Genomic DNA, 23,233 nt, shown 5'->3' with positions numbered 1-23,233 from the left:
GAGCGCGTTGACGGCACCCGCCGTTTCCACGACGCGCCCTCCCCTTTCGGGGCGGGGCGGGCCCCCTCGGCGCGACCTTCCCAGCTCGCGCGAGACGCCCGGAGTCTCGGGGCGCTGCGCCCCCCTCCCTGGCGGCGGGGGCGGGGCGCCGCGGGGGCGGGGCGCCATGCATGGGGGCGGGGCGCGGAGCCGCCGCCGGTCCCGCCGCCGCTCCCTCCGCGTCGGTGCCTCGGCGCGAGGCAGGCGGGCGGTCGGTCGGACGGGCGAGCGCCGCGCGCGCGGGCCGGTCGGTCCGTTTCCATGGTGATCGCGCGGGGCGGCCGGTACCAGCGGAGCGCCCGACACCCCTCCCTCCCGCCGCGCCCCGTCGGCGGGGGGCCATGTCCCGCGGGCACTGCCCCCACCTGCTGTGGGACGTGCGGAAGCGGAGCCTGGGGCTGGAGGAGCCCGGCCTGCTGCGGAGGCACTACCTGGGTAAGGGCGGGGGCCGCGGCGCGGGCGGGCGAGGCGGGCGCCGTTGAGCCGTTCTTAGCCCCCCACCCCCGGGGTGAGGAGGGGGCCGCGCGCCCCTTCCGACCGCCGCTCCCCCGCCGCGGCCGGGCGCCCCCCTCTCCCCCGGCGCGGGGCGGGGGTAGGTGACAGCGGATTCTCCCCCACCCCCCGCGAGGCGCGCGCGCGCTGGAGGCGGGGCGCGGCGGGAAGAGGGTCCGCGCGTGGCGTGGCGGGGGGTGTGGGGTGCTGCCGGCCGGCCCCCGGCCTGATCCCGGTTACCCCCGCCGCGGCGCTGCCGGCTGGTGTCGCTTCCCCTCTCGGCCGGGCTGTCCCGCGGCGGCTGCCGGCTGCGAAGTTTCCTGTGCCCCGCGTGGGGCGGCCCCCCGTCGTCGTGTGTGTGTGTGTCGTGTCCCCCCCCCGCCATCCCTCCGCGCCCTGGAGGGGTCCCGGGCAGGCCCCTCGGCTCCCTCCGCGGGCTGCCTCCGCTGCCCGGCGGACCTCGCCCGCCCCTCTCTCTCCCTGAAGGAACTGTTGCGTGAGGGAGATCCAGCGGGGAAGTTGGGCGGCGGCGGATCGCGGCCGCTCAAAATAGACCGGGAGCCGTGGCTTATGCCCGGGGCTGAGCGGGCTCCGGATTTACCGGCCCTGAGCCTCTAAAGATTGCTAACAAAACACGTAAATGCCGGGATAATAGCGTGATTGTTCTCCGGGCTTTTCGGCGTTTCCTGGGTTTTGAAAGCTGAATGCTGGGCAGAGCCGCTTGAACGTGTTCGGTGCCGGCTTATTTAGCGCGTCTTTGTGTTCACAACTGCTCTGCGGCGGTCGGGGTGGGGGTGTGGGTGTCGCTGAATACGCTCCAGCTTCTTGCTGCTCGCTCTTTCAAACGCTCAGCTCTCTATTTTCACTTTCCAAGCGCCGTACGTGAAAAACAGCGTTAGTTTCAGTTTACGAGGCTTCAGGGCGATTTCTTCAGTGTAAAAGAACTATTGATATTCTTTGTAATGGCGCAGGTTGCATGCATTCCGCATCTCCCCGTGCCCAAAAATATTTAAAAAAAATATTTATTCACGTGTTTTTTGGAGGTGTGGCGGTCTATCGCATATATCATGATGACACTCGGATCTGGGGACGGGGGGGGTGGGGGTGGTGGCTCTACAGGGAAGATGGCTTATTGGTCGCAAACACACTCTTTTGTGCTTGTGTGGCAAAATAATTCCTGCTTTTGAGTCGAAACGTTTGAGTACTTGAGATGGAACTTGCTTACAGCATTGTAAAAAGTCTGTCTTTGTACCTCCTAGGCATTTCTGACTGTGGTTGGTATTGGTTTTCATTTGGTTTCCTGGTGGAATTTAAGGTGGCGTATCACATTACCAAGTCTAACTCAGTAGTTTTCTGTCTGTGGTCCCTGAGCGTTTAGTAATCCACAAAAGGTAACTGGGAAAAGCAAGGCCATTGCTGGTAGGTTTTCATCTATTATAGAGAGGGTGTATGTGTGTAGAGCACCTATGTGCACTTAAGTCCTTTTTGAAAGAATTTTTGAGGTCCTAAAATTGGAAAAGGTTGAAAAGTAATAGTCTAACTGCTTTTGACTTTTGTTATGCCTTGACAGCTGTGCTTGGCCAAGTCTTAGCTGAGGATTGTCCTAATTTTTAGTGGTCAAACATGGGTATCCTTCCGGCTGGATACTTAAGGAATTTTTATTTTATTTTATTTTTCCTGCTCCAGTAGGAGCAGAAAAGCTTAATGTTAAAATTAGAACTGTAGTGTGTAGATTTTGAAGAAGCACCATAAGACCTTTTTTTTTGATCAGTAGAAATCCTCCTCCCAGATTTATTAAGATCTCTTTCCTGGACACTGCTCCAATAAAACGTGCATAACTTCAGTTAAAAACAAAATCCCTCTGGTGACGAGGTTAAGGTCTCATATTTACTGTTTTTCATTTAACCTAAACACATTCAGTAGCTTTATAGCCTTGAGAAAATAGGACCTGAGAGAGGCTTCCTGCTGAATTGATGTTAAGATCTGCGTTGGTGGTGGTAAGAGTTGCTCAGTCCTCACTGACTTCTGCTTTTAACGAAAGGGGCTTGTGTTGAAAATGACATTCATGGCCTTAATAGACCCACTAATTTTGCTGCTAGTCAGGTGCGATTGCTTGTGTGGAGGTTTACCAGATGACAGGCCTGTTGCTGTTCCTTTTTGTGTGCAGTTTAGTGGATGTATGGGTCTTCCCTCTTTCAGGCTTCAGCAGTTCTATGTAGGAGCTTTGTTGTTTGGACACAGATTAAGTCCACAGTGGTCAGATAGATAACATTGATTGTCGATCATTGCTGATCTAGTCTGAATGGGAAGTAAGGTTTCTTCCTATTTATACTGTTTTTATACTGTTCCAACAGTCTGATAGAGCAAATGCAAGTCAAGCATTTAATTTTGACTTTGTAATAGTATTGGGAGACTTGAGGCATTGTCCATGTGCATTTTTTGCTTGTTTGTTTGGGGTTTTTGTTTGGGTAGGGTTTTTTTGGTAAATTTGCCAAAACAATTATGCATACCAGTACAAAATAAAGTAGGTTATATGTCTCTTCATTGTCTGCTGCTCTTTTTCAATCAGGAAATCAAAGGAGAACCTTCATAGCAAGTCTGTAACTAACAATGCAGTTCACAGTGTGTTGGAAGATGTGTATGTATGAATGATACTTGCATAGTGAACTGTTCATTTGGAGGGTGTTGTTATGCTACAATGTAGAATATGGGGAATATTGAAAGGGACTATGTATTGAAGGAAGACATCTGAGAATTAAGTGCTGTTTCCTATTTACTCTGTTTCAGTTTCATGTGAACTGGCAATCAAGTGGCACTCTATTTATAGCTGTTTTCAGCTTTCGAAAACAGCTGCTCCAGGAAGGATCTGTGCATCATACTGTACCTTTCCATGCAGATAGTTCACTCCTGGAATTTATGTCCTTGCAAAAAACTCTGATTTTGCAAGCTCTCTAAATAATTGCTCTGAAACCTAGTCAGTTCTGGACAGAGTTCTAGAGGAAAGTCTTGCGGAGATGGGGCAATGTATATGCACCTGGGACATGTCCTTCAGATGTTATCATTTGGTAAGAATTCTTGCTGTGATGACAGAGGGAAAATGTGGGTCTTATCAGTGTATTTTAGCTACATTTCTTTGGCATTTGTAGGCTAATTAGGCTCAATTTCAGACAGTGCTTGTATCTGAAGTCTCCAGAGAAAGCCAAGCCTTGGGGAGGCTGTCAGTAACGCTCTTTGGTTCAGTTTGGGCATCGTCTTAGCCTAATGCTAGTGGGAGGAGTCCTGCTGCTGGATCATGGATGGAAACTGAGTTTCAGACTACTTTCAGTTGTTAAAAACATCACAGTGCTTTACATTGAAAACATTGGTAGTAAACTAGTATCCAATTTAAATTCTTCTTTAAAACCGGCAAGTGTAATTATTCAGTAATGATACTTTCCCAAGAATCCCCAAGTCTTTGTTGCCATTTTGTATTGTTGTGGCAATATTTCAGTGACTAATGAACACACAAGTTCTGATAGCAGGTAAAGTGTTTAGTGCCATCACAGTAAAGGCCTCTATGTGGGTGAAGTATAGCATATAATAATTTGACTAAAGAAATAGCAGCATGTGTGTCTTGCAAGAAGGAAGTGAGTCTATAATTCCTCTGAAGTATTTAATGTGACGGGTTTATTTGCTTTTCTGTGAAGGGTCATGCTGCTGAGGATGGCTCTGTTCAGCCAGGAGGAAGACTGAAGAGTTTTTGGTTTGTTTTGTTTGGGGTTTTTTTTGGGGGGGGGGAGGGGTTGGTTTGGGTTTTTTTTGTGGGTTTTTTTTTTTTTGTTTGGGTTTTTGGGGGATGTTTTTTTGGTTGGTTTTTTTTTGTTGTTGTTGGGTGGTTTTTTTTTTTTTGTTAACTGACATAGCAGGTTATCTGGAGAAAATCTGTTAGTCTAAAATAGTTTGCAGAGGGGAACTGATTCTGTTTTTTAGCTCAGAGTGATTTTTGGAAGTTGTGATGCTTGATAGCAAGTATCAGAATAAGTCAGTTCTCCCTAATCTCTGATATCCTTGTTCACATACTGTTTTCTAACAACTTCTTTCCTTGTGATACGAAATTTTTAAGCTTACCAGATTTCTTAGAGATAGTGTTGTGATGGTGTCTCCTGAGCTTCCACTCCTCCTTCTTTAAAGACCGTTTCATATCTTACTAACTTTTTCTCATCCTGTTTTTTAAGATTTGGGAAAGGTTTGAAATCTATATGTTAACCGCAAGGAAACCAGTAGTTAGGTTCATTGTGGTCAAATTTTGTAGAGTTTCAACATCTGTTGCTAAAAAGAGAACTGTAAATATATTATTATGTAGGTAGGGAGAACTTGCTAAACTAATCAGGTGTCAGTAGCTCCCCCTCTTTACTGAGATGCACCATAGTAAAACCAAAACTAATTACAGTTTTGAAGTAAGTTAATTGCCCTGCTCATGGGTAGGGTTGAAAAACAGGATAGGCAAGAATAGCTGTTATGTGTATGGACAACTGATTAGTTTTGCTATTGACTATGTTACATTCATTACCTTATTAGTTTAAAAACTAGTAGTGGCTCATTGAATGTAGGTAGAGTTGGGTGTTGCTGTTGAACATTTAATTCTTCCTAAAATACGTTGCCCAGGGTGCGAGGGTGAAATTAATTCCTTAAAATACTGAAAACCTTTCATTCTCTCTGTTGCTTTTCCTTGGACAAACAAACAAAAACCAGCAGAGATGGAAACTTGAATGTTAGTGAGAACAACTAGAAAGAGATGTGTTACTTTCCCCAATTTTTGCTCCAGCTGTATTTCAACACGTGGTGTCTTAATCTTTGAAAATAACGCAGAGTAAGAAGGGTCAGACAGCTTTAAAATGATCAGCTTTGTAGTTGGTACTCTTGCAGACTTGGAGATAGTCACAGAGTATTTAATCAGCCTTTCTTCTTTAATGCTTTGCATAATACTTTTGATGTTTAGTTATTTTCAGGTGCACTGTTACATTTCATGTCCTAAACCTCTGGCGTTAATTTTCTTTTTCAGCATGAATTAAAGACACTCATCTGTCACAGCTAAAACCCAGAATTCGTAGAGGTGTTTTATGTTGTTTTTCCTTCTACAAGTCTAGCAAATTAACTGCTGCTTGAAAAAGGACCATTATAAATTTATCTGGTTGTCTGATTACAAGGACACAAATGATTGACTGCTGTTTTAATGTAAACAGTGTAGCTTCCTGATGTGCAGCATCTTCCACTGCAGTTCTGTAGTGATATATTCTGGCACACACAAAATACTGTGTGAAACTAGGCTAGCTAAAGATTTTAGAAAGATACAGTTGAACTCCCCAAATTTTTTTCATTAGTGATGTTTTCCGAATAATAGAAATAGGCAGAGTCAGAATTGAAGTTCACAGTGTAATGAATGAATTAGAGGAAAATACATCTTTGAAACAAAACCAAACATCTTTAATATCAACCCAACATATGTCAGGCAGGAAATCTGGTATAGTCATTGGGTTTATCAGTGGTTGTATAGAAAAGCTTAAGAAGTATAAGAGCATTGCAGAAAAAGAATATTACTTTTTAATTGTAAAAAACACAAGAGAGTACAGTGATCTGGTATTGCCTTAAATTGGATGTGTTTTGGGTTTTTTTCCCTGTTAGTAAAAGCAAGAGTTAGCAACTATAGTCCTTAAAAAAATTACAGATGGCCAATTGAAAGAGCAATGTGTCACTGAGACCTGTTGATAACAAATTGAATTTGGAGGAGTTTAATGAAGAGACTAAAATGAATTCCCTGATAGCATCTTATTTAAATTGGTACCAAGGAATAGAAAGGCACAATGTGTATTTATAAAACAGCTTTTTGAAAAAATGTCACACAAATGTGATCCTAGCACATAAAGATTAATGTTGCTGGCTTTTTTTTTTTTCCGCTAGTTCCAATGTTTTAATAGAATAATTTGTAGAAAGTAGCACACTATTGGTAAAGGAAAGTAAAAACATAGTATAGCAGAATCATCTGGACAAGGCAATGAAAAGCTGGCTGGTTATAATTTGGTACATACCAGAAAACCAGAAAGAGATGTGAGCTGGGAGGCAGAATGAAGGTTGAATGAATATTTCTGGTCTCTGAGTGCTGAGTACTTAGTTTTAATTTCAGTCTAATCAACCTTCTGTTATCCTTGGGATTATTTCACTTGTAGACTAACTGAGCTATGGAAGTGGAGGTGCAGGAGCCAGTTGGACCTGCAAGTGGTACAGCCATGTAGTACTACACTATGTAAATTCAATAGCTTGTTTTGCTACTATCACGGGAATCTTTGCTTGTTAACAATATCATTGACCTTTCCTCAGTTACATCTTTCCTGTGTGTTTTGTGGTTTAATTGTTATGGTTTGTGTTACTGCTTCTGTCTCTTCAGTGTTGTCCCACCTTGCTCCTACTCGGTGATAAAGTGTTGACAATCATTTTAGTATATTTTCTTTTTAAAAAAAATATGGTATGCATACCACTCGGTGCCTTCTGTCACTGTGTCCTGAAATAAGAGAATAATTTCCAATGTTAGTTTTTAGGATGTTGGGGACTGATAAGAGTACAACTTCTGTTTTTTATGTAATAACATCAACTTGTGAAAAGCTGTAGGCCCTTGCAGATCACATTATTATGTTCTTTGGTGGGACTACTCTGCTGAAACTTGGTTTTCTGGGGTTTGTTTTTGCTTTTTTTATAGTACTGTCTAGATCAGATGTTGTTATCAATGAACCTACTTACTGAGTTTTGATGTTATAATTTTCTAAATCACTAACTTTTTTGCTGCTGTTGTATCTTGACATACAACATAAAAACACTAATGGAAGGGGGATTTCTGGAATTGCATACAAATACATCCAGCGTAAGTAGAGCTAGAAGGAAATGATCAAAAATTGGTACAACTCTTTCAGTTTGATTTTCTGTCCTTCAGAAATTCAAGAGGCCTTTTAAGTTGTCCGCAGTTTTGTCAGTTTTGCTTGATGTGGGCTGAATTACGTAGATATACTTCTTGTTTTTAAGGGATTAACCTTATGTGTAATGTCTGATTGTGCACTGAACATTAATCATGTGTTAATGGTTGCCAAGAAGTATGAGTGTATGTAAGTGTGTTGTAGTCCCAAGGCTTTGCATATATAATTATATTATTTGAATTATGCTCAGTCTTAGGATGCAAACACACTTGCATCCTATCTTTTGGAGTCTTGGTCTTCTCATGCAAACAGCTGGAGACTAAAGATTTGTGAGCACTTTAAATATTTTTTCTTTTTTTTTATTGCAATATTTCATCTAATTTACATTGTATGCTTTTAAAGACAATCTTTGTACAAAGAATGTATTTGCTTTGTAAATAACTGTCTGTGTCTTGATACTGAGTGTTTCAGACAGCTTCATAGTTAAGTTGCACCTTGATCTTGTAATAATGAGCTTTGGATACATGAAAGCTGTCTCTTGCTGCAAAAAACAAGTCGTGTAGTGGATTTGTATTTCAGGATGAGGCAGTGATGTGGGAGATCACTTTAGCTCTATTTCTTTTATTTATTTATTTTTAATTTTTTTTTTTCCTGTAGCCTTCTTCCAGTTGGATTGCTTCCATTAACTGCATTAGGGTAGGCCATTAAGCATATCTGTGTTCAGTCACTTTTAAGTTGTTGCACTGCAATGCTATGAGTTCTTGTGACTTTGCTTGTGATTCCTGATCTTCTACCCTTGAATGTCCCCAAAATAGTCTAGTGGGATATAACTGATCATGTATCAAGCACTTGTTGACATTTGAGACTAGTCCTGTTCCAGCAGTAAGGAAAAAGATAGGTTCAAATATAAAGTATGCCAGCCTTCAAACAAAGCTGGATTTTTCACTGATTAAGTGCAAGTCTCAGCATTTTCATGTCTTTGGGGCTTAGTGAGTTGCTGATTCAGATATGTCCCAAATGCTTTAGTATGTGTTGAATCATTAAATATTGAACATGAATATCGTGAGATAGAATCTGAGTCACATCAATGAATTTTAATATCCCCTTATTTTCCTCATTTTGTTCTTCAAGGATTTGCAGGCTTTCCTCAGGAAAATTGAAAGCATCATTAATGCTGCTGCTCTTTACTTAGCAGATATTGTGAGGAAGATGAGGATCCATCCTTCCCTTCCCTGTGAACTGAATGCATTCTGAACCATTAGTGATGTTTGTTCAACCTTCATTGAACTACTGAAACTTCACCAATATAGAAAACTATTATACAAAACCAAAACTACGTCTTTATTTAGGTTACATGGCTTTGTTGTTATTATTATTGTAGTGTGTTCCCATTATTTATTTTTCCTAGGAAATGAGGAAAAATGTGATTCCTTTTTAATTTGTTTTTATTCTAGAAACACTGTTATGTCCTGAAAACTCTCTTTAGTAAAAAAGGAGCCTCTTGAGTTAAACAGGGTTTTTTTGGGTCACCTAGGATGAATACATAGTTTAATGCAACAAGCAATGCAACTTTTAAAAGTAAGGTTTTTTTCATTTGTTTTTAAATACCCAATGATAATTCAACTTCTGTTACAGTGTTACTTAATACTTATCTACTACCAAGACTCAGATTTCTACTTTAGCTCAACTTTTGACATAATCTATCTTTAAACTCTAATCCTGGGCAATTGCCAAGTGTTTACGCTTGTAATATCGTGGGGTTATATACCTATATCTGTTATGGTGTGTATATCTCGATATGTTTCACATCTTCCCCCAAACCCAGCAGTGTATAATTCCTGTACTACCCAGGATTAAATGGTATGTTTAATTAGGTAGGTGTGCAGAATAGTAAATGCTTTAATTCAGTTCCACCCTGTCCAAATTCTCAGTTTCACTGAGACATCCTTGTGGGAAAGGCAGGCTCTGCTTTTTTGGTAGAAGACATGTCTCTTTAGATATGTTGGTAAGCTTCTATGTAATTACTTCTTAATCTATTTTAAAATGTGTATTGAGTTAGCTTAAACAACTTTAAGTAGTAGGCTTTTATTCACCCCAGAACCTTTGTCCCAAATGGGCTAGGGGATATTCATGTGATTAGTCCTGCTGGCTGATTTGAAGAAGCAGTAGCCTCTGACACACACTTAAAGGTAATGGAAGGACTGGCAGCAGTACTGGGCATGTGCATCCTCAGCCGTAAGAGGACGTGCCTGCTAGGAATGTGCTTCTCTTAAGAGCAGGTTCCAGTAATTTTTTCTTTCCTTCTGCTACTGATTTTTCCATGCTCCAGTATTCATTTTGTCTGAGTGCTTGGAGATGATAGATCATGGCTCTGCTGCTAGCGGTCTTAACTTTTGCACTAGGGTAGAGCCATACCCCTGTTTCAGCTTCTTAGACGTTGTCTGTTCTTGCTGAAAATTAGAGCTCCTAATTGCCCTTGGGCGTTACACAGATAAGTAGTACTTGAGAAAATAGAGTAGAGTACCTGATGTGATGTGTATTTCCCAAAGTGTCAAAAGAATTGTCTGGGTTACTATGTTAATACCATTTTTACAAGAAAATATTCAACATACATTACTGTTCCACATACTATTTCAGATGAAGACTTTTCAAAGTCAGAGAAATACATTTCCAAAGACATGTTAAAACCTACAATAACACTGTTCACTCCAACTTGCAACATTCTGCATAATATTTCTTTTTGCCTTCAGTTAAGGGAAGCCTCCTTTGATGAGAAGAAAACAGGGTTCAAGTGTATTTTTCTTGGTCTGATGACTATGCAGTTTTGTGTTGGTATCTGTTTTAGAGTTTCAGGTTGTTTGCTTGGGAGGCATGTTTTAGTGCTGGTGGAGAAAACAAAATGCTTTTGCATTTGGTTAATCATACATCCCGTTAATCACACTTAAGCTATTTCAGATAGTTTTGTGTTGAGAAGAGTAAGGTGGTACGTGTTACCTTTTTGCCTTTGGTTGTCTTTTATATAGATACAGCTTCTCTTTGTTTTATCACATGGATTTTTGTCCTCTGCTCTGTAGAAATTAGAAATATTTGTGACATAATATAGAAATTTCAAGTGCCTTTAATCTCAGGGAGTAGTTTGTATATGATCACTGGACTACTTTAAAGGATTGAATGAATATCAAAATTGCTGAAAATGGCATTTTTTTCTCCTGTCGCAAACACACGGTCATTTTATCTTCTGCTCAGCTGCAATCCGTGTCAAGAACAATACAGAAGACTTTACTATGGGCAGCGTAAGTTGGGAAAGGATAGCTGTCAGAATATGGTGTACATGTGAATGAAATCCACTTAGTCAGTATAGCACACTAACTCAAAAGCTAGTACTTAGAGAAGGTATTTTATCTGTGTATTTTAAGTCGGTTAGTTGTACTTTATGCCACATTTTTGCCACTGAGAACACCTTACAAAATCTATGTTAATACAATTGAATTTTATGTATTAAGTATCTTTCAAGCATAAAACATGGCAAATATAAAACAGAAATTAAACACATTGGTTTAAAGCTCAAATGCTTGTAGCCTTGCCAGTGATGGAGCGTAATGGAAGCTTATATTCAGGAGTGGATACTTTTGGTATGTATTTGAAAGGTAATTACAGATATTGCTACTAATGCAAACAAATCTTAACCTGTGCTGTTACCTAGAGTAACTTACTCTTGCACATTTGGTAGAAGCACGCCTAAACAGAAGTCTTTTCCAAAATCCTTATTAATTACTCTAAAAGTTATAACATTGCTGACTTTTTTTTTTTTTTAAACTTCAGCAGGTCTCTTCTTGTGTTTCTTTTGAGATAAAATTTTATATCCATATACTCACAAAGAGATATTATAGGCTTGCTGGATTGTAATTCAGTGCATAGTGTCCTATCTTCTGTAGTTTCTGTCTTAGTGTTACTATGTGAAAGTTTTGTGTTTCTTAATACATGAAACTTATTCTGAAGTGCATTTTAGGATTTGAGTGCAAGCTTGATTAACACCAAGTTGTTGGATGCTGGGTGTTTAGTAGCAAAGCTCTTGTGTATTAAAACGGCAAGTAAATTTCTTCATATAAATTAAAATATTTTGTGTTTTCTGTATAGTGTTCAGACCTTCAAGGTTGCTGATATGTCATTAAGAGCAGCGAATAATTTAGGTTACCTGTTTCGGACTTAAACCATAATGAAGTAGGTGTTCCTAGTAACTTGAAAGGTAATCTTTTAAACACTGACAGAACCAAGGGTTACCATTTTTTGGCATTTATACAGTAGTACAAACTAATAAGGAAATATAATGCAGGACCTTGATCAAAGGACTGGAGGTCACACCAATGGATTTGGCTTCTGGCAGTACTGCTGATTCACTCTCTCCTTTGATAAATTGCTTCAGTTTCCTGTGTCACAGTTTCAGTGTCTATAAAACGGGGCCACTGTCAGTCTATGTAGCTAACAAATGTTTTTCAAGATTTTAATTAATGTTCAAGAATTTTAACGTACCTCGATGAAAGTTAATTCAGTGCGTATTGCGTATAGTCCTGTTTACTGTATGGTATATGGAGAATTCTGGTTGCTGGAAAAACAGTGTGTTGAGATATGGATTGAAAGTTATACTGGATCACTATGCCGAGTTTGATGTAGTCAGTTCAGCAAAATAACTTATATATGAATGAAGTAGACTTGCCATCTTTTCATGTAGTGGCTTCAGAAATATGTAAACTCTACCCTGGAAAATCAAGAGTAGTTTTTAAATGTACCTAGAGTGCAAGATAACATGTGCTCTGCATTGGGAACAGATGCTGGCTCTGTTTCAGTTTTAAACTAGGGCATTCCAAATGTCACAGCAAGCTAGCGCTGAGGGACTTGGCCTTGCAAAGAGCCAGCTTGACATAAATGAGTGTTCATTTGACAAACAGGATCTATTACAGGTTTTCTGAATAAGGGTTGTCTTTTAATGTCTCAGACTTTGGTGGTGCTGCTTTGGATCAAAGTTTAGTTATATTTCTGTAGAGTACAAATCTACTTTAAAGCTAGACCTTCATCTTGAAATGATCTGTACTTTTTCAATGGGAAATTCTCGAGTGCTGTTTTAAATATATGAAGGTTTTACATGCTTGAAGCATTAAACTTCACTGCTGTCATCAGTTCTGAAGTAGCATTGACTGAGTCACTTACAAAAGAAAGGTATGTGTACCTCTGCCAAAACAGCCATGTAGAAAGCACCTGACCAGCAATTTCTAAACTGAGGATTGTGACCTAAATGGTGTTATAACCGCTGTGATTGGGAAATACAAGGGACACTGTGTATTTTGGTATTCCTCTCTGAAGTGAGATTAGAGCTGTGTATATGTGCCCAAACATCAAATTTAGGTAATTCTCCAACGAGGAGTGGCAAGGTATTGTTTGGTTTGATGTTGTGCGCAGTGGAACATTTTGGAGAAATAAGTTACAAGGAAGTGGCTGCAGTTTCTCTTTTGCCTGCTTTTCCATGTTTAAATTCATATTATGAATGACTCAAGGTGGCGCTTCTTCCATATGTAAAATGCGGCCTTGGAAATGGTCCTCTAGTCTCTAGATTGATACAAACTAAAAGAAAATTATTGATCAGTGTACTGAGGGTGGCACTGTACCTTGAGGCTTCGGTTAGTGTATAACATCTAGTGAAAATGGGTGGGTGGAGTGCTAGTTTGATAGTTTTCCAAATTTCAGCTATGTAAACACTTCACAGGAAGGTCATCGTTGCCATTTGAAATTTCACAGTGCGTTTTTGTTTTGTTTTGTTTTGTTCTTGTTGATAGTTTCCCCTTTGTGGTTTCAAAGCAAACCTCATGTAAGTTCTGCTGTCTAGTGAGATAATCTTGGTGATGACAGCTTGATCACTTGATCCCTGTCTTAAACAAGCCTTATTTGGATACAAGAAATGGTATATTGAAGCATGCTCACAGAATTAAATTATTCCATTTCTGGTGGCACAGAGTTAAGGGGGAAAAGAAACAGTTTCTGGCTCTTACAGAGCATGTACACAGTATTAGGTGGGGGAAACAAAAACTTGACAGAGGTCTTGATGCTGATTTTATAAGAAAAAAGTACTCTATGGGCTTTTTTGTCAAAAGCCTGAGTCTCCTCCACCATCTTAGCTGAAGGGGGAGGCAGGGGGGCAGCCTTTCTTGGAAGGTGGAGGGAACAGGAGGAACATTGGATTAGATGAATGGGAATTAAGGATTGTGAAGATTCTTGTCACCTGGCAGTGCAGAGTCATTGATGTGGAGAATTTGACTGTTAGAAAGTCTAGTAACAAGAGTTGTGATGCACTTGAAGAGTAAAAAAAAAAAAAAAAAGTAGCCTACTAATAAACCAGATAAACAGTATTGTGTTTTTAAATTTTTAATGTGATAAAAATGGAAAAGTGACAAAAATATTCAAGTGACTTAAATATCAGAAAGCTCTAGTACTGCTGAGCTTTTTTTATCAAACCAATGAACTTGTGGAAGTCATTGCTGAAGTGGAAGGAACACAGATGCACTGACTGCTCAGCTTTTAACAGCAGCAAATGCAGAGACAGTATGTCCTTCAGATCAGTTTGAGTAGTTCTGGTTTTTAGGAAAAAAAAAAAAAAATTCAGGATCTGGTGGTTCTAGTTTTGAATGATAAGATAAACTAGAAACAATCCATTCAACTGTCTATTGTGTTTAGTACTTTATCAAATAGGAAGGTTTTTGGAGGTAAAACATTTTAACTGTTTTCTCCTTTGCATCCTTTTTACTTTAGGGAGTAAGGAAACTGTTTGTGCTATAGTTTTGCTTGTATTTAGTTACTCCCTCAAATCAATATTTGGATAAATAGTGATCACATGATAAATAGCTAGTCACATATGTAACAAATCACAGATGCTAGCATGTGCAATCCTAACATTTTTTTTTTAATATTTTAAATGCGGGCGTGTAAGTATATGAGACACCATATGTCTGTATCTCAAGTTAAACATTTACTGAAACTTGTATAGCTACTGTGTTCTTAAGACCAAAAAATCATAATCTAACAAGAAGTCAGTTCATATCTAATTTTGTCAACAGACTGCTTTAAGGAAATAAAAATTGCAACCGAAGACGTGATTAGAACACATTTACTGTTTCTTGCTTGCTGATTTAAGTGATTTGGATTAAAACCAGACCGTGCGGGAAGGAGGAAAATCTGTTGCTCTGCTTGTTTTTAAAAGTGAGTTAATCTCCTTCAGTGTTTCTGTATAGAAGATTCTCAGACCAAGTGTGTTGGTCTGCAGACATCACCTCACTTCCAGATGTGTTATATGCATATGGTGCAATGCCCAAGAGTCATCCACTGCTATCAAACTTTTCTGTTCTGCAAGAGAAAATGTGATGGAACTGGCAAACACTAGATTTTTGTGTTGGCCTGTGGAGTATACCTTTCTTAGTGAAGTTATCCTATTGGGGGTCATGTATTATTGTGCTGTATTTTGCATTACAATAGCACCCTAGAAAAAATTGGTAGGTTTCTATTATGCAAAGTGATATATAAACATACAGCAGGTGATATTTCCCACCTCAGTATTCATGTTTACTTACAAGTAAGTGTTGTAGAAATCAAATTAACTTGAAAATAGGAATCTTCATTGAAAAATACACGTATTGTTCAGTGACTTGAAAAAATAATTGGATTTAACTGAAAAGTACAATAAACCAACCATTAAGGAGCTAAGTCCAAAGTCTGTTCCTCTACGGGGAAAAAATGGATAAGGAACAGTGGTAAAGAAAGAATAGTGAACTAGGTAGATGTATTCCCCATTCAAGAGTACATACATTCTTGCTAGTAGTGCATAGTGCATAAAATTAAGTTTGTTATTTTAATCTCTCTCTAATGATGGCTATTCCCAGTTAATAGAAATTGTAGCACTTCTGAGGTGTCACAATTTCAGTGTCTGTAAAATGGGGCATAAGAGAGTATGGTTTTTATCTTTTTAAAACTAGCTTAGGTGTGCTGTAAAAGCAAGCACTTTATAACCATTTCACCCAACCAGTACCTCCTCTTAAAAAAGAAGAAAATATTTTGCCAAAGCATAATCTTCATCTAATGTGGTACTTGAGCTGTGTTATGAGCAATTTTGAATTTTGGAGGTGACTTCTAGTTCCAGCAAAAACTAGGTACCAAAACATATCTTTTCATGGAGGGAAAGCTGTATGAACATTGAATGAGGCACAGGCGTACCTGTGGGAGTTGGTATGGCTTAAAGGGTTTCCTGGTCTTTGAGGGAGTGTGGCAGGGATGTTCAGTGCCTGCTTCTCAGTCAGGTGGTTCTGCTGTGGCAGTCTGTGATTGTGAGGGACCAGGGATGGATATCAGGTGTTCTCTTTCAGTGCTGGAGAGTATGTGGGACAAATAAAAGGCATTAAGAAGAAACAAGTGGACGGAGAAGAAATTACTTTTCCAAATTTGTGCTACAGTGCCAGAGGCAGTGCTGGGCTCTGAGATGGTTCTGCCTTGAGCTGAACAAAAAAAGGTTCAGAAATGTAGGATTTTCAGATGTGGAAAAGGTTCTGTTGCAGTTCTTTCCCTGACTCTGTAGTTTCCTTGAAGGAAGACAGGAGGGTTAATTTTGAGTGAATTTGATAGGTTACATATTTGAAAACAGTGCAGCCTAACATAGGCCTACAGTCTAATGCTCTTAGCTGGAGTTTTGTTCTGAGAGTTGTACAAACACTGGACAAAAAAGATAATGGTCTTTGAGTTAACTGCTTTTAGGATTTAAGTAGAAAGATTAGGCTTATTAGTAATTGTCTTTTCTGACAGTGCTTTCTGGGAATTATTAGGTTCATTATAACCTGTTTTCATAAAACGGGTGCACTCTAAAGCTATTTGTTTAAACGTCTAGTTCAGGAAGAGACCACATTGTTTTCAATATACTTTATTTTTCCCTCTTCATGTGTATAGTACAGTATTGTTTTTAAGTGCAGTGATAAGGCAGCTTGTATATAGGGAATAAGGACATAAAGTTCCTGGACCCTTGCCTTACTCAATATGCATTTGTAGATTTAGTCTTTCTCCTTCATCTCTTCCTTTCATGTCACCTTTCCAGAAGTTTCCTTTGTGTTTTATCCCTTAAGTATGTATCAAGTAGAATGGTACTGGACTTCAATGTTACTTTTCAAAGTGCAGCATTAATAACAAAATTGAAGTTGGGTTTTCTCTAGTTTAAGAGGAGATGTAGAGCTGTAGATAATGCTTGGAAGATCAACTTCCAGTTCTTTGCTGAAATTACAAAACTGTTTTACTGTCTACTTGAGACCTAAACACATTTTTCTTTATATTCCTATACAAAAGGTTGTACTTCTTGAACTATGTTATACTTGCTGTCTTTCAGCTAAGTTAATCAAATAACCACAGGGTTATTTTCTGCTTTATAGCTATTACTTTTAGAGGAAGCATCAGCCTGTGAACCTGTGAAATGTTCATTTTGCCGTTTCTGCACTCTTACTAAAGGTGGTGGAAGAGCTAGAAATTTGATGCTTGTCTTAGCGTTTGTAAAATGAGAACCGTATGAATCGTTTCAAGATTTACATTTATATTCTGGTTCTTTGTTGTTTAGGTTTTTACCTGTGAGTGCCCATTAGCAGGGTCTACACTTTTTCAGTGTTACTGAAAAGAGTATGAAAAGAGTGTTACTTAAAAGAGTATGTAATTAGTATCTTTCTTCACAGGGAGAAGAGAATTTATCCAAAGATTAAAACTTGAAGCAACCTTGAATGTGCATGATGGATGTGTAAGTCACTTGTTGCTTTTTTGTTTGTTAAAAGATGTTAAATTGTGATTTTGTTGCCCCGGTAATAGTTCCTTAACTTAAAAATGAAAATACCATGTATTAAAGCTGAGCTCGAAAACTCTACTTGTTGAGAGCTACATCTGAATTCTCTACGTATTTGTTTCTTCTTAAATATCTGACACTTTACCTTTGGAGCAAAACAAAATCCCATTTCTATACCTTAATACTGTGTCTCACTGCTGAATGAATTCATTTCCTATGCCAGGAAGACACATGCTTATCTTTTCAGTTAGAACTCATCTTAAAGCTTTAAATGGAATCTTTAGTAGTTTTGTGCTATGTTGATATATCTTGTTGACTTAAAGCTGTATTAGTGTTTTGAGTGATTTATTCTCCAAGTCTAAAAAGCAAATGATCAAGTGTTACATGCTTATTTAAAGAGACAATAAAACAAAAATAAGCCTCTCCTGAAAGGTAATAACATAATTTGAAATATTGCTTATTTAAATACTTAGTTTTTGCAAGTGGTCTAAATATTGTAAGTCATATTCTTTTAAAGAAAAGGTTTTACTTAAACTAGGTACAGGGCAAAGAGACTGCCATATTACTTGTGATGAATAGAGCAGAAATGCATGATTGTTGAAGCATTGTCTTTGTTGTATAAGATATCTGAAAAGTGAAAGGATACTAGATGTGCTATAAAAAGTGAAAATGCAAGTGTAAATTTTATACTTTAACATATTTATTTCAAAAGCTGTTCAAATATAAAGGTTTTTTTTATCTTGAGTTTCTTACACTTGTAGCTTTAAATTAAGGAGTGTTATAATTGTTAACTAACATAGTAGTAGTTTTAAGAGAAAAGTGTTAATAAAATCTAGCCTTTTGGCTTGAGATCAGAAGTATGATTTTGGCTTGTGTATACTTTTGAGAGACTAGAAAGTCTGGGAAAGGCAAGGGTTAGAATTGCTGTATATAAAAAGTCAGCTACTTGTGCTGTACTGACTACCATTGTAAGTTTAATGTTCTAGTACAGATGGTGTTGACTTAAAAAAGCAAATGCATTAACTTCCCAGTTTTTTTAAGAAGTGTTTTAAGAATGACAATGTAAGGTCTTTCCCAACCCAAATCATTCTATGATTCTATGTGTAGAAAGTTATTTATCAGTTTTTGTATTCAAGATTGTAACAGTGATTTTTTACTTTAGAATTTCTTTTCTAGTAGTTTTTAATCTCCTCAAATATACTTAAGATGAAATTTTCCAAGTTTCTTTTCGTCGAGTTGGTTGGGGTTTTTTAATTATTTTTCTCTTTGTTTTCTTGTAAAAATAGTCATTTTTGCCTATAAAATGGGACAGGAAAAAAGTATTTCTTGGCTACTTGTTAAAAATGGAGTCTATTTTTAACTACCTCTGTGTCATGTAACAAATTGTAAATTTGATATTGGCTGTTTGGTGTTGTTTGGATCTACCCGGAATTTGAAAATTAATTTTGAATTGTGTTAACTTTTAAAGTATGCTTTAATATGTGGCCTAACTTAATTGTTTTAGTGGGTGGGAAATGTTTTAATTCTGAACTTACAGCATTATATGCAGGTGTTTAAAATACTGATACAATTTAAAAAATGTCTTTAGAAATTAAATTTGCTCCGAACTATCCACCTTTAAAGAATAGGGTATTAGGAGTCCTTATCTCATTTACTGTGGGGGTTTTTTTGCAGGGAATGATCATTCATGGCTAACAACCATTCAGTATAATTTCTTATTACTTTAAAAAAAAAAAACACCCATGAAATAAAAGTAAATGAAATTACTGATTAAAATGCTTATATCATCAGTGTTAAATGATCATACTAGTCTGTCTCCACCCCCCACCCCCCCAATTGCTGAATCAGCATGCATTTCAAATATGAGGAACGGATGCCATAGTTGTCTTATTATGGGTGTTTCTGGAATTGGTTTTTTGGGGGTCATTGGGGTTTTTTGGAGGGTTGGGGGGGTTGGTTTTGGTTTTTTTTGGTGGGGGTTTTTTTGCTGTTGTTAAGAACACTTGCATTCTTCTGTGGAATAAGCTGTGACTTGTATTTTTCTGTATAAAGCATGCTGTGTAATTGGACACGGTGGACAACTCAAGGCAAGAATATTTTTTTTTTGAACTGAGGATAAAAGTAAAGTCCAACTTCCTATCTACCATTTGATCTATGCTACACAAAAGAGAGAACCTGTGGGAACTACATCTGTATGTATAATCAGACTTGGGTGCAATATCTTTGAAGAAAGGAATAGAATAGGGAATTCTACGAATTACTTCAAGTATCCATGCTCTTGTAGCAGTAATATTACCATAGAACCTTTTTGTTAGAGATGTGAGTATTTTCATCTCAGAGTTTAGGTACCATTTTCTTTGAAATAGTGTAGTTTTCCACTTCGTTTGAAGACACAGTTTGTACCAGTAGTATGTGAAGTAATTGAATTAGTCTACCGAATCATTGATGTCTGCTTGTAACCTTATCATACTTCCAGGCCATGATTTGCCTCTTCCAGCAAGATTCACATTGTCCAATTCAGTGAGGTCATATGTATGCCAGAAGCTGCCATTTTCCGTGTTAATTCTAAAGGGAGCTTAAGATGAAGAGGGAATGTATAGAGTTAGGTGAGATGCTTCCTGTATGAAGTGGCTAAATCCAAAGGAGAAATGTTGAAAGAGAATCAATTTGGACCAGCAGTGATGAAGTGTGAGGAAAGTAGAGGAGAAAGCAACTCTAAACCATACGGAATGGGAGTAAAAATATTGCTCATTTTCTTCCAGTTCTGGTCCTGTGAAAGCTGAGGAAGGTAGAACTGCAGAATGCACAGGTAGATGGAGCCTTTGACATGAGCAAATACTACATTTTAAAATAAAAGAAAGAGGATTACCTGGAGGAATGATTTCTAATTTCTGTGTATAGACATTCAGTTCAGTAACAAGCAAGCATCCTGTGTGGCATACATCTCCTTCAGGATGGCACCTGTGAGCAAGTCATTTTCAGATGTAGTCCTCTAAGCTATGATTAAATTAGTACAGGAAGTTTGTTTGCATATTGTTAGAACGTGCAGTTTTTACCTTTTCCTCCATAGGTGAGTAGTAGTGCCTTCTTCACCCCCTTCCTTGCTTGGGAGATCTTTCTGGTATTCTGGACATCTACAGTCATTTTTATTTCCTTTCTTCCATTTCTTGTATTCTGTTAATCTATCCTGTTCACAAAAGAGTTAATTCTGTTACATTGCATAGAAGTGAGGAGTTTGCTTTTTCAGTTTTTTAAGGATTGGCTGTACTGCCTCCTCCATTGTCTTTGAGGAAAAACACAGAGATAGTAAATTTATTTTTGACTATTGACTAATGAATCAAAAGTGCCTTCTGCTTCTTTCCAAGGCTAGCTCAGTGGCAAATAAAATTAGATACAGTTGGTAATGTGGAATACTTAATAGAAAAAAGCTAATTACACACCCTCTGATTTTTCTCATCTTGTTAGTAATTGTCTGTCGTTTGTGTTTGATATATCCTTTATTTTGGCTCTAACACCTTTTTCCAGGAATTTCAAACCCTTAGTGTAGTAACTGTTATATTATGCTTTTGGTTGGGTGTTGAGTGGCTGTGAAGGTAGTAGATACCTAGCTTTTCTACACAGTTTTGAAATACAGATGAATCTTCCAGCTAGTCCTCATTTTACAGTATTTTAATAGTGGGTTTGCTGCCATGGAATGGGACGTGAGAACTTTTTTTAATCTGCTCTTATTGAGCATCTGTTTTTAGTGATCCATATGCATATTTATTGGGGTTATTCACTGTTGATCAATAGGTTGTACTGAACACTGAGAAATGTAGTGTATTGACTGATCACTTACTAGGAAGTCGGTGTTCTCTGGAAAAAAAGAAAACAAGCTTATTCCACTGAAAGACTTTGTTATTTTTTGACTTATTTTTTGACAGTAACATTGAGAAGGTGATCTGGTACAGAATAAAAAGCCTGTTTAGTATAGACCTCTAGCACACATTTGGTTATGTCATCTCACTTCAGGATTTTTTCTGAACCAACTTTGGCCTGGGTAGGCTGTATTGAAGTTGCTGAACCCTGAGGCAATCAGTGCAATGAAATCGGAATTTAGGAGAATGATTGATGTCTTGTGTAGGCTTGTGACGCTGCAATTTAGATAATCATGTCTTTCCTTTGCATCTTCGATGCTTTCTCTGCTTTCCTGTCCTTTGGATTTTGGTTTTGGACACAGACACACCCCCCACTCAATTTGTTTAATTTTTGTGCTAGCTCTTCTTTCTCACATCATGTTTTTTATTTTTTTGGCAGCTTCCTTGGTTTTTTCCAGTGTTTTGTTCTTGTTTCTAGTCTTGTATTCTTGTGGTAGCATTTTGGTTTCTTTAGGGCAATGATAGTATTTTTCTGCCTGAAAGGAAATGTAGATGAAAATGAACATTCTTGGGTTTTGCGTTTGCCCTAGCTGTAGTACTGTGCTATGTTTGACAATATTTTTAAAGTACAGTTGTTGTCAGGACAGGTTACTTCAATGATAGATGGATCTGGGGGCTAGCTGAATGCATGGTTCTTGGTGATTGACAGCCAGGGTTATAAAATCATGAGTAGCCATGCAAGGTCATACCAATGCTCAGTTGAGCCTGATAACTTGGCCTTCAGAGCGGACAGTACTGATTTTTGAGGAAAGTTGAGACAGGGCAAGCAGACAGTGCTTGAAGGGTATCCGCAAGAACACATCACACTTTAATGGACAGATGGAGGTGAAAGTTGCATCTTTGTTTCTCATTGTTTTTGATTTTTCTTTCATGAATATGTGTATTCTTCTACTTCTGGTGTTTAGGACATTCCATGACAATGAATTCCAGTTTTAATAAAATGCCATGTGTGTCATGTGATGGCTTCATTGAAGGCCTTCCATTTCCTGTACTGTAAAGATCCACGGAAAATTTCTTTCTTTCTTTTTCCATGTCATTCATGATTTCATAAGCTTCTGTCGTATCCCCTCCTCAGAGTAGTACAAGTGAATTGCTTCTTGTGATAAAAAGTGTTAGGTACCTACGATCACCCTAGTCATTCTTTTTCATAATTTCTCTTTTCAAATGGGCAGTAATAGAAATGGAGAATGCAGGAGTGGGATATGAACCAAAACTGCATAGTGTGGAAGATGCAGATTTGCCATGCATGGATGTATACATTGACAGAATGACATTTGCTTTCCTGTGCATTTTCTAATGATTCCTAACATCATGTGACTGCTGCTGAGCTAACTCTGCCATAGGCATGGCTGTTGTAACATGAAGGTCTCCCCCCTTTTTTTTTTTGAGTGGCAAAAGTTCATTTAAAGCTCCTCAATGAATATGTCAAGTTGTTGCCCATACAATCCATCTGAAACAGCTAATTCCGATTTTGCAACTTTGCCTAATTAAGGACCCAAACTAAGCTTGTGATTAAAATAGTAAGTAAAATGGGTATATTTTAAACAAAAAGGTTTTTGTCTTTTGGGCTGAGAATGAGACATTTGGATTAAAAAAAACACATAAGAAAAGGATTTAGAACAAAGTGGGGTTTTGCTAACTATATAGTCCACTCTGATACATCACACTAAGGCAGTTATTCTGCCAACAGAAGGTGTTGATGGCTGCAGTTTGACACTTAAAGCTATTTTAGAGGCTACTTGAAATAATAATGGTCATGCATGCAGTCTTTGGTGCTTGTGCATGAGCTGCTGCTTGAAGACAGGTTACTCTAACGATACTTTCTGAGCTTCCTGGATTTTGAGTGCTTTTACAGCTTTATTTCATTGACACACAGGCTTGTGAAAAGGAGAATTGATAAGGAAATATATTGTAAAGTTCTCCCGATACGATTCTGTACCTCACTGTAGGATTCTTCTTTCCCAGCATACTCACACTTCTCAAAAGGGATCTGGGAT

At 38.6% G+C, this 23,233-nt stretch overlaps 1 protein-coding gene across 11 annotated transcripts in view; it reads left to right on the top strand.

The window, feature by feature from the left end:
* Positions 1–182: 182 nt before the first annotated feature.
* Positions 183–23,233, top strand: part of DCAF6 (DDB1 and CUL4 associated factor 6) — a 113,081-nt gene continuing 90,030 nt past the window's right edge. For 4 of the 11 annotated variants that reach the window (XM_041124793.1, XM_030019880.2, XM_030019879.2 and 1 more), the window contains exons 1-2: positions 183–474; positions 17,216–17,277. In XM_041124793.1, the coding sequence (XP_040980727.1) occupies positions 381–474; positions 17,216–17,277 (156 nt within the window). In that variant the 5' untranslated portion in view covers positions 183–380. The remainder of the gene's footprint in view (positions 475–17,215; positions 17,278–23,233) is intronic. The other 7 variants (XM_041124794.1, XM_030019876.2, XM_030019881.2 and 4 more) reach the window with 3 other exon arrangements.

Source organism: Aquila chrysaetos, chromosome 7 (genome assembly GCF_900496995.4).
Source record: "Aquila chrysaetos chrysaetos chromosome 7, bAquChr1.4, whole genome shotgun sequence".
Taxonomy (NCBI): domain Eukaryota; kingdom Metazoa; phylum Chordata; class Aves; order Accipitriformes; family Accipitridae; genus Aquila; species Aquila chrysaetos.
This window is presented reverse-complemented; position numbering and strand designations above follow the sequence as displayed.